The 11638-nt window shown below is 56.1% G+C and overlaps 4 protein-coding genes across 4 annotated transcripts; 3 read left to right on the top strand and 1 right to left on the bottom strand.

Annotated features, from left to right (window-relative positions):
• Positions 1–385: 385 nt before the first annotated feature.
• HMPREF1541_03667 (uncharacterized protein) lies at positions 386–2065 on the bottom strand (the record flags this gene model as incomplete). Its single annotated transcript, XM_008718018.1, has 1 exon — positions 386–2065. The coding sequence occupies one exon, from the start codon at positions 2063–2065 to the stop codon at positions 386–388; it is 1680 nt and encodes a 559-aa protein (XP_008716240.1).
• A 779-nt stretch (positions 2066–2844) lies between these two features.
• Positions 2845–4633, top strand: HMPREF1541_03666 (uncharacterized protein; the record flags this gene model as incomplete). Its single annotated transcript, XM_008718017.1, has 2 exons — positions 2845–3056; positions 3106–4633. 2 exons carry the CDS (start codon positions 2845–2847, stop codon positions 4631–4633), a joined length of 1740 nt encoding a protein of 579 aa, XP_008716239.1.
• Positions 4634–6284: 1651 nt separating this feature from the next.
• HMPREF1541_03665 (uncharacterized protein) lies at positions 6285–8658 on the top strand (the record flags this gene model as incomplete). The annotated part of the gene is made up of 2 exons (XM_008718016.1): positions 6285–8040; positions 8111–8658. The coding sequence occupies 2 exons, from the start codon at positions 6285–6287 to the stop codon at positions 8656–8658; spliced, it is 2304 nt and encodes a 767-aa protein (XP_008716238.1).
• Positions 8659–9504: 846 nt separating this feature from the next.
• On the top strand, positions 9505–10548 carry HMPREF1541_03664 (uncharacterized protein; the record flags this gene model as incomplete). The annotated part of the gene is made up of 2 exons (XM_008718015.1): positions 9505–9556; positions 9620–10548. 2 exons carry the CDS (start codon positions 9505–9507, stop codon positions 10546–10548), a joined length of 981 nt encoding a protein of 326 aa, XP_008716237.1.
• Between the last annotated feature and the right edge of the window lie 1090 nt (positions 10549–11638).

Here is an 11638-nt window from a genome sequence, read left to right as displayed (position 1 = left end):
ATCACTGCCTCCATGCCTCAGTCTAAGAACTGAGTAGATCGTCAAGTCTTTTCCGATGTTATAGTTAGAGTAAGATCGGCTATGCTCCATTGGTCTTCCGTTGTAGAGTCGCTGCTGGTCCAGCGATATACCTTCTTGGTCTTCAATTAAGAGCTGGACGGTGGTACTTCAACATCTGATATCTATGTCCAAAGCAAACTGGAATCACAACTGTGTCAACTTGGTCAATGATGATTAGGGGCGGAGCCTCCCCTGCTGTACCCCCAACCTCCTACCAGCTTTCTTTGAGCATGACCATCGGTTTCTTGCAGCTATTTCTCACACTTATCTCAAGGTCGTTACACTCTAATACCCCTGGTCCTGACAGCTTCGCCATTACAAACACCTACATCTTCGCCTTCGCCCCTCCCCCAAACTCCTGTGCATCCCTCTTTGCCCACTCCCGCATCAGCTTCCTCACAATCTTCCCACTCGGCAGCTTCGGCACCTCCTCGATAAACGCCACCCCCCCAGTCAACTGCTTATGCCTCGCCACCCGTTCGGCCACAAATTTCTGCACTTCCACTTCCGTTACCTTCGCGCCCTGCTGCAGCACCACGTACGCCCTCGGATACTCGTCTCCATCGACAGTCATGCCCCCCACCGCTGCGTCCGCCACTTCCGGGTGCCCCAGCAGCACGGCTTCCAGCTCCGCCGGCGCGACCTGCAGACCCCTAACTTTGATTAGCTCCTTCATGCGGTCCACGATCCACCAGCGCTGGCCCTGCTCGCGGTCCTCCAACAACGCCACATCTCCACTCCTGAACCACCCTTCTGCGTCGATGGATTCTTTCGTCGCGTCCTCCCGCTTCCAGTAGCCCAGCATGATCTGCGGGCCCCGTAGCAGTAGCTCGCCCCGCGCGCCGTCGCCGGTGACTTCCTTGCCCTCCTCGTCTATGAGCTTCGCCTCGGTATTCGGCAGCAGCCAGCCGATACTGCCAGTATCATCATTGACGAAGCCAGGCGTCAGGATGCCCGCGCACGTCGTCTCCGTCATGCCCCAGCCCTGCCCGATGACACAGCCCAATTTCCGCGAGACGTCGTTCTGCAACTCGCTTTTCAGCGGCGCGGCGCCGCAGAAAATGTGCTTGACGCTCGTGAGGTTGTATTTCTGCGTCTCGGGTCGTTTGGAGAGCATGATGATGACGGGCGGCACGGTCTGCAGGGTCGTGATCTTGTATTTCTCGATACAGGCCAGGAAGTCTTCAAAGACGAACTTGCTCATGATGTACACGGGGATCTTGAGCTTGCCGGCGATGTTGATGGTGAAGAGCTGCGAGTAGGCGTGGTAGAGGGGGAGCATGGCGAGCCAGCGCTCGTCCGGGTCGGGGTTGTCGGGCGTGCGGTCCGTGCCGTGGTATTTATTGTAGATGGCTTGGCTGCTGTTGGCGATGAGGTTGTGGTGCGTGATGCAGACGCCTTTGGGGAGGCCGGTGGTGCCGGAAGAGAAGTTGACACAGCAGATGGTCTTGGTGGAGGGAGTGCCGGTGAGGGGGTCCCAGGTCCATGAATGTGAGGCGGCGGAAGAGGCGGCCATGGTGCGCCAGTCCATGACGCCGTCGGGAGAAGGTGGTTGCTCGGTTGCGGAAAACTGGTAGACGCTGGACAGGGGCAGGCCGGCTTGCTTGGCGGCCTTGACGCCGTTGTCGAGGAGATCCGGGTGGACGAAGAGCAGAGCGGCTTCGATCGTCTTGATCTGGTGGGCGACCTCGTTGGCTGTGTAGGTGGGGTTCGCGCCGGTGAACATCCGACATGACCCGGCGGCGGCAAGGTAGGCCATAGACACGTAAAGGTGATTAGGACTGTAGACCATGACGGCTCTGTGTTTGGGCACGCCGAGGTTGTCCAGGCCAACGGCGAAGCGCTTGACCCATGACAACATTTGTGCCGGGGAGAGGCTGTTGTCTGGATTGGCGGCATCGATCCATACTGGCTTCGTGGAGGGTTTCTCTGATTCTGGGAACACGTAGGACAGGATGTTGCATTTTGGTATGTCGATATCTGGGTATCGACTTTTGTAAGGCATTATGCTCCTCGACGTGGAGACGAGTATCTATGTTCTTGGTCTATACCGATATGTGGCCTCCCGAGCAGCTGTGGTCGTACAGAGATGGATCAATAACGGTCACATTGTCCCAATAGAGCGAGCAATGTCAAGCGGAAAGCTGAGGATGTCTCCAGCTCAGCTTCCATTCCCGCATGCCTCGGCTTTGTTCCCCGCGTGGGGAAGCTGGACTTGATTGGGGTTTGGGCGTAGGGCTTCGCAAAGCCAGTGCTATGAGTACGAGGAGGGCTCTGTCGTGTGCCTCCAAGACACCAAGTGACTCAATGTGCACAATGTGCCCTGAGCTCATTCTATTTGCATCGTGGTGAGAGAAGCCCGAGTCGCTCTGAGCGTAGCAGCCAAGGTCGTGTAACTTGCAGCTGTCCGCGTCCAGCCGGCGATATGATGGTAATGGCGACTCATTGATGCATTATCAGAGACTGCTCGCTAAGACCATCATATACACGTCTAGAGCCATCGCCACCGCCTGTTGGCATCGAGAAGATGAATGAAACCTGGTCCGGATATGGGCGCGCAGGCGAGCCGTTCCGGGCGGAATCTTGGCGCTAGGGGCCGCGTGCCGATGACACCATGGATCAAGATACCGCAGCATCCATCCTAGTCACGCCAACGCATCAAAGCCTTGCGGAGCTCCCCAGCCTGTCTGTTCAGGCTGCTCCCCTTCGTGCTCTTCCATGGAGGATATATAAACCTCTCCACAAGCTGCTCATCTGCGGAAATACCGCCAGAAGCTGCCAAGTATGAGTCGCTCTCCGTCTGCGGATGGGCAAATCCGGACGCTCGACTTTGATGCCAACCGCACCGTGCGCGCTCGCGATAGTCAGCGGAGCCTGCTAGACGACGATGTCGACTTCATGGCCGAGGTGGCTGAGGGCATCATCGAACGCGACCGGATCAGAATGCGGCGGGAAGTAATGCGCGTCATCAGCTTCATCTGCGCAGTCTTGAGCTGGTAAGGCAGCACGCGACCGCACATCTACTACAGTCACTGACGTCCACAGTCTATGCGCAGGTTCCATAACCTCATTCTCCCTCTATGGCGGGCGATTCCTGACCGATTTACACTATACCCAATACCGGGTCAACATTGTGTCCATAACCGCCGAGCTGGCCATGTACTTGCCTGTTCCGCTCTTTGGCTTCCTCTGCGATCGTTACTCGCCTCCACCTTTGTCACTCCTAGCGTCGATGCTCTTTGGGTTTGGTTATCTGCTGGCAGCATACACATACCAATCGGGACCACCACGAGACGCAGGTGGGCAGGGATGGCCATTCGGAGTCATGGTGCTGGCCTTCGTAGGCGTGGGCGCTGGTACGAGCTGCATGTACCTCTCCGCAGTGGCGACGTGCGCGAAGAACTTTGCCGAGTCCAAATACCGAGGCTTTATGCTGGCGGTCCCGATCGCGGCTTTTGGCCTCAGTGGCATGTGGCAGAGCCAAATCGGAGCGCAGCTGCTGTATGAGCGGACAGCCGACGGTCGCAAAGGCGATGTCAACGTTTACCGCTACTTCTTGTTCCTAGCCGGAACACTGATCGCGGTCGGTGTCGTCGGATCTCTTGGTCTTCACATCGTCGACGAAGAAAAGCTGATAGACCATGGGGTCGATCAGATGGAGAGAAGCGGCTTGTTGGATGAGTCCGAGTTCTTCAGACAGTCGCGACACCGGATTCGACAACACTACGGTACAATCGAACCTAGTGGATCCGAGAGCGAGACCGAAGATGATGTGGATGAGGAGATGGACTTGTCCGAATCTCAAGTGCTGAGAAAGCACGAGGAGGATGAGAGACTGCGCGAAAAGAAGTTGTGGCTCCTGAACCATTCCACACATGCGTTTCTTACAGATCGGACCATGTGGCTGCTCGCCGCTGGCTTCTTCTTGCTTACTGGGCCGGGTGAAGCGTACATCAACAACCTTGGAACCGTCATTCCGACTCTAACGCCAAAGAAGTACTTTGATGTTTCGAACCCACCCGCAGGCCATGCTGCGACGCATGTCAGCATCATCGCGCTGACATCGACGATTGCTCGACTCTTCACCGGCTCATTGTCCGATCTGTTCGCGCCACCTTCAAATCCCGAGTGCCCGCCGTCCACGCGGTTCACCTTTTCTCGGCTAGTACTGCTGCTACCATCGGCCTTCATCCAGCTGCTTGCTTTTGTCAACCTCGGTCTACCGTTCTTGACGCTCGAAACACCATCTCTCTTTTTACTGTCGTCCGCTCTGCTAGGTCTTGGCTACGGCGCATCTTTTTCTCTGGTACCAATTATCGTCAGCGTGGTCTGGGGTGCCGAGAATTTTGCGACCAACTGGGGCATCGTGGCCATGATGCCGGCGGGGGGAGCGGCGATTTGGAGCATTGTCTACAGTGTTGGCTACTCTAGAGCGAGCGGCGACAGCAACGAATGTCATGGGTATGCTTGTTTCAGCGGGTGGACGTGGGGATGTGCGGTCAGCATCGTGATTGCAATGGCTCTGCTGTCTTGTGCTTGGCGATTCTGGAAGCAGCGAAACGTCGTTGTCTAGGAGACTTGTACGATGAAGATACTGGCATGATAAGCATCGCGTTGGCGTTTGATTTGTCGTTCATAAGGGCGAATGGTATTGGACAGCTGCGAGAACGCAATGACACAATAGCAAATTCTGCATATCCTCAAACTCCAGCGCTGGAAATAGATCGAACACGAGCCACGCCAGTCACGATCTCGGCTCCGAAATCTGGGGATGAGACCGCCAGGCTTATGCGCGTCCCTCGTTCGCAACTCTACTTCTTGACCAATTGGAGAACAATCACAATGCAAGCTGAAAGCGCAGTTTTCGCCATGCATGCCGGATACGGCTAAAGCGAAGCAGTGCATACCGGCTAGAGCATGGTGTGCGAGGAGGCGTGCGAGTACGAGGCTGCTGGGGGTGTCTGAGCCGGTGGCTTGCGAGAACGCGCAAAAGAATACTCACCTGGCGGCTGGCTGTACATTTTGGCAAGGATATATAGGGACAGCACTTCCCAAGGAATGGATGCCCATCATCCGCAGTAATACTGGAACGGACTACACGACCAACAAACGCATAGCCTCTACACGACAATACACCATCGCCTCTACACAAAAGCCGGCTTCATACCTATACTTCGCCTTGCCTCACACAAGGCAAATCAACCTCCAAGCCAAGCCGAACATCTTCAGCAACAGCACTCCTAGCGCTACAAGCGCCACGTATTCAATCTACAATCCAATCTCAACATGTCTTTCAACCTCTTCTCCACGATCTGCAAGTCGGCAGTCACCTCGCTGGTCAAGCCTTCCTCAGTCACAGCACCAGCGAGCAGCGAACTCCAGGTCCTCTCCAGCAAAAGCATTCAGCGGTCATCTTCAACCTCCTGTCACAGTATTGCGGACCTCGAGGGCCGGCAGGCGGTGCTTGAGCTGCGGAATTCGAGAGCTTGTAGGTATTACTAGATAGATGGCCATCCTGAGATTATTGGGGCATACTGGGTGGTGCGTCTGGCGACTGGCGCTTTGGGCGGAGAGGGAGGGTACGCGGACGTTCTTAGGTCACGAGATGGACTGTTGTATAAGTCTAGGACAGGCTGGTTCCGTTTGATATGTGAGAATGATGTTCATTGCAACCACACTGATGCGCATTCATGGCATGCTGAAGCTGTTCAATTCGTGGCGCATCAACCCGTGCCTTCCACATCCGGCACTCTGAACCGAATGGCCAATCAAGTTTTGATTCTTTGAGGAGCCACCTTGAGACTCAGATTCGGCTGACCTTTGGACCTTTCAGAATCCTTTTGATTACATATCTTCAGCCTTTGTTCAAAGTTCCAATGATGCGTTGCTGCTCTTTGCACAAACCGCAGCTCCCCGGGAACGTAACAGCAATAGGATGAGTCGCGCACCAGATTCACGATAGACGCGCTTGGCTGATACCCCATGAGCCGGATATCCGCCAGTTTTGGCCGTTTCGGCCCCCTTCTTGAATCTGCGGTTGCATCGTTTGCCCAGGCGCCAACGAGTCGGTGCACGATGGACATAATGTGTGTCACCTCTGAAGCTTCTGAGGGCCCTCGAGACTTGTTTTTCTGTCCGGAGCCCCGAACGCTGCAGGCCTGCAGCATTGATTCGCCGCCCAGATGGTATTCCTGCGTAGCTTTGCGCGCTCGCGCCGCAGCAGGATGGACAGCGGCAGTGACCATGTCATTGTGCTCTCGGAGAGACCAAAGGCAGATTCACGCTTGCGACCAAATGCTGAGGCTACTAGATCTCGTTCGCCGATTGGCCAGTCCGACCTGGGTCAAGGAGGCATGTCTATGGAGGCCCTCATTTCCACTCTGCAGCCGTCCCGCCGACAATTCACAGGCTGGAGAGTTGGGGCTTGCTCTGCCGCGGTCATTGGGTGCCTGACCATGGTCGTCAACGTGGTGGCTCTGCGATGGCTGAAGAGCCATCCGAACCTGGAGACCGGCCTGGTCGAGGTCTACCGCGGTGACTGTCACCAGGTGGAGAGACTGCACATCTGGTCTCACTTCGCCATCAACCTCCTCGGCACCTTGCTTCTGAGCGGTTCCAATTACTGCATGCAAGTCCTGTGCGCGCCCACGAGGTCCGAGCTTGACAGGGCTCATGCAAAGCGACAGTATCTGAATATCGGAATTCAGAGTCCACGGAATCTCTGGCTTATCTCCCCATACCGCGCCATCATGTGGTGGGTTCTTGGGTTGAGCTCAATCCCACTCCATCTGGTGTACAACTCGGCCTTCTACTCATCGATTGGAGTGTCAGACTATCGCATAGATCTGGTTGCCCCGGGGTTTGTGAACGGTGAACCTTTCGAGGTGACGGACAACAGCTTCATCAACGGAATCACATACGATAGGTGCGGCACGAACTCCACGTGCATGGCAGCGGTTGAGAACCTCTTAGCCAACGCAAGAATTGAGACAGACCAGAAACGTGTGCAAAGATTGGACCCTGCAGCCTGCTTAGCCGCTTACGCCAACCCACTCCTGACGGATCGCTCCAATCTGGTCCTCGTCACATCAGGCGAACCTACCGGCAACAACTCCCTGCTGGTCGACCATCATTATGCCTTCGAGCAGGCCATCGACCTGCAGAGAACGAGATATGAGCCCTTCGACTGGATCTGTCACTCATCAGAGCGCATGATACCGGTCTTTGGTATCACTAGAAGTTTCGACAAGCCACCCTGCGAGTCCTGGGTCTCCGACATCATTGCGCGCTCAGAGGACTGGACGCCGTACGACTTCGACATTGACCACTGCTTGAGCCAGCGTATTGACGAGCGCTGTTCCTTCAACGGCAACATCAGCGTCTTGACTGTGGTCATTGTGTTCAACGTCGTCAAGATCCTCTGCATGCTCTGGGTTGCTTTCGGTCTTGGTAGGGAGACGCCGCTCATCACCATCGGTGACGCTCTTGCTTCGTTCTTGCACAATCCGGACCCTGTCACGAGTGGCTGCTGTATGTGGGGCCGCAAGGACTTCATCAAAGCCATCAAGCAGATTTCGAAAGGCGCTACGCCAGCCGATGCCGGTTTCGTAGCCAAACCTCCTTCAACCACTCCTGGTGACGCTACCGACCAGGTGAGCGCAAAACCAGCTTCACGAAAGACCTATCGCTGGGCTGAGGGCGCCAGCCGTCAGCGTTGGTTCTGGACATTTACCTTCATCGCGCTGGCCCTGATAATAGTCCTGGCGCTGTTTGGTGCGGGCCACTCGCAGATCAAAAAGCACAACACTCCCATGTCGACGCTAGGATTCGGCAAGATCAACGCCTCGGCCCTCGTCAACGGCTGGGGAGTCGTCTTCATGACCAACAGCCAGAAGCAAATCGCCACCGCCGTCATCGTCGCCAACCTACCACAGACCATTCTGTCGTTTCTGTACCTTCACCTCAACAGCCTGATCACCAGTACGTACTTTTACCCTAGCGCGTCCTTGCAATGCATGACTGATCCGACACTAACCCTGTATGTATCTAGGCCTGACCCTCACATCCGAAACGCTCTCCTACGCGCACGCGCCCCACAAGCCGCTGCGCGTCTCCCTACCGCACACCTCCACCCCCCAGCGCAGCACCTTCTTCCTCCAGCTCCCCCACCACCTAGCCTTCCCGCTCATGGCCCTCTCGGGCCTGCTGCACTGGCTGGTCTCGCAATCCTTCTTCCTCGCCGTTGTGGCCGAGTATACGTGGGACGGCATACTGCATGACGCAACAGCCATTGTGACATGTGGCTTCTCGCTGCTGCCCATGCTGGTGGTGGTGGGGTTGGGAGTGGGGATTCTGGTCGGGGTGGCGGTGGCTGCGAGGGCGAGGGGGTGGGAGGCAAAGGGGATGCCGTTGGCGGGCAGTTGTAGTTTGGCAGTGAGTGCGTTGTGTCATGGGCCCGTGGGTGAGGAGGGGGCGTGGTGTGCCTTGGTGAGGTGGGGGGTTGTGGCCCCTGGTGGTGAGGAGCAGGCCGGGGTGGGCCATTGCTCCTTCTCGAGCGGTGAGGTGGGAGAGGTGGTGGAGGGAAAGCTGTATAAGTGATGCTGGATGGTTGCGTCTATCTGACTGTGTTGAGCTTGCTCTATATAACAACTAGATCTAGATAACAACTTGGGCTCGTTTGCATGTTGATGCCACCCATGCATCTCTCTTTCACGGAGTCTGAGTACACCGAGGCACTTGTCACGACAGCCACTCTGAAGTTCGCACTGTGCCATGATGGCACGGAGAAAAGCCGCCTTCGTGATATCGATGATACACCTACCCCCGCATCTTCCGTCTATTGTTCTCACTACACGCAAGTACTTGCCTGAATACACGCACATGCACGAGCTGACACATCCCATAATGCCTTGAGCAGACAATATTTCGACTTCAATTCCTGGAAGACCCTTCGTCCCAAACACTTTCTCAAGCAGAGGAGCTCCGGTATGGTGGTAGCTCGTCCTTCGTGGTGGTAGGCCGAAATGGCGTTCGGCGTCCCGGAACAAGCGATGGTGCCACTACTACAGCGAATATCCTTGCAGTCGGACATCTACTTCGTCGACCTATCGAGTCTCTGACTGACTATGAATCCGGAACGATTTTCTTTTCTAAGAACTTCTGTAAATGGCTGAAACCAGTCGATCGCCGGACCCTGGCGGCTCGATTTCGGTCCAATATCGTTCCGTTTGCTATTCTACTTCGCGTTGTATACGCATATGATCCGTTTGGGTCTTGTAGCGCTTTACTAGGTTCCGAGTATACTAACGATGGCGAAGATCAAATCAGGGGCAAATGATATAAGAGAGACTGGCCCAGCCGTACGAATGACGATGTACTCATCACCACTGCATCGACGATACCATCACACCAACCATCCACCAAGGAGCATTCCAAGTCTTCAACATGGGCCGCGTTGATGTCCACCACCACTTCTATCCCGATGTATACACCAAAGGTACGTCCTGGTATTTATACAAGTAGCACCAAATGTGAAACCCCACTAACGCCCCCCTCCCAGCCATCCAACAAGCCAACGGCGACCCCTCGGGCTGGACCATCCCACCCTGGACCCTGACCGCCGACCGCGAGCTCTGCGCCTCCCTCAACATCTCCAAAGCCATCCTCTCCGCCACCGCGCCCGGCCCAGACATCGAGCGCGACCCCCACCGCGCCGCCACCCTAGCCCGCCAAATCAACGAAGCCGGCGCCGCCATCGCCGCCTCCGACCCAACGCACTACGCCTTCTTCGCCTCCGTCCCCACGCTTCTCGCTCCGGACCTCGCCCTCGCCGAAATCGCCTACGCGCTCGACACCCTACACGCCCGCGGCGTCATCCTCATGACGCGCTACGGCTCCGACGCCCACTACCTGGGCCACGCGGACTTCATCCCCATCTGGACGGAACTGGACCGGCGGCACGCCGTCGTCTTCATCCACCCCACGCACCCCGTCGACACCACGCACGTGAACCCCCACCTGCCGGGCCCGATGTTCGACTACCCGCACGAAACGGGCCGGACGGCAATGGACCTCCTGACTTCCGGTCGCATGCCGTCCATCCGCAACTGCAAGGTCATTTTGAGTCATGCCGGCGGGACACTGCCGTATATCTTCATGCGCGCTGCGGGGATGCTGCCGTACACGCCGTTCACCACGGGGTCGAGTACGGCGGAGTTGTTGAAGGAGGCGAGAAGGTTTTACTTTGATACGGCGATTAGTTGCAATGAGTTTACGTTGGGTTTGTTGATGAGGTTTGCGGAGGAGGGGCATGTTTTGTTTGGGACGGATTTTCCGAATGCGCCGAGGGAGGGGATTGAGTTTTTCGAGGGGGAGTGGGGGAAGTTTGTGGGAGGGGATGAGGCGTTGAGGAGGGGGGTGGAGTGGGAGAATGCGGTGGGGGTGTTTGGGGAGGGGGTTGTCGAGGGTGGGAAGGGAGGGGAGCTGTGAGGGCCACGGAGAGAGGGGGGAAGAAGTGGGATGGAGTTGGTGAGAGGTGTCTTGACTGGGGGTTGGGCGGAATGGTGTCGACTCCTTGGAGAAATGGCATGAGTTAGTTGTGCGTGTGTGTGTATCTGTATAAGTATATGGACCTGCTTGTAAGAATAAGAACGGATTCAAGGGACTTCGGCGAAAGAAAGAAAAGCAAGATATAATCTGTCACAAGGTCAAAGATGATGGGACTGAGATTTGATGAATTATCTTCAACTGTTTTTGATTTTGCTTTGCTGACGTCCTACTTTTCCACATTGCTGCAAAAAAGGAAGCGAAGCTGAAGCCAGAGAGCTATTAATTAACTAAGGTAATCTATCTATTCACACATTACTACTTTAATCCACATTCCTTTTTGTCGTGAAATCGATAAGGCCATCTTATCTTCTCTTGTCGGTCCTTGTGTGTGTCTCGTTCATCATTGCGTGATGTGCCTTTCCCACCATTTGGCCCCTTACAGTAACTGCTGCCGCCCTGAGTGTGCTGTTGGCTTCCAAATCAAGAGCTGCCGACCCGATGGTTGATGCCCGTGCTGAAAACTCCATGCCGCCCGATGATCCCTAGTTCGGCAGATGCCGTAGAAGAAGCGAAGAGATGTGTTCCTCTGGCGGGGTGCTTACAGCAGAGCAGCGGCAGCAATGAGGGCGCCGAAGAGGGCGACTGTCTTCTCGACACCCTTGGCGACAGCGGCGCCGGTGAAAGGAGTTGGGGTGGCGGTGGCGGGAGAGACAGGCGTGGAAGAGGAAGAAGGCTTCGTGGTTGTGGAAGCTACGATGGTGGTGTCCTCCCAGCCCGAAGAAGAGCTGGTGACGGCGGTGGGAGCAACAGGCTTGGGAGTGGTGGTGGTACCATTCCAGTTCTGCCAGCCGGAGGTCACGATGCTGGTTGGGGCCACGGGAGTCTCAGACCATTCAGCCCACGCGGAGGTCGTCACACTGGTGGGAGCAACAGGGGTTTCAGACCACTCAACCCAGGCGGATGAGGTGGTCACTGAAGTCGGTGCAACGGGAGTTTCAGACCACTCAACCCAGGCGGATGAGGTGGTCAC

Source organism: Cyphellophora europaea, assembly GCF_000365145.1.
Source record: "Cyphellophora europaea CBS 101466 unplaced genomic scaffold supercont1.3, whole genome shotgun sequence".
Taxonomy (NCBI): domain Eukaryota; kingdom Fungi; phylum Ascomycota; class Eurotiomycetes; order Chaetothyriales; family Cyphellophoraceae; genus Cyphellophora; species Cyphellophora europaea.
Note: the sequence above shows the minus strand (reverse complement) of the source record. Positions and strands in the feature narration are given on the sequence as shown.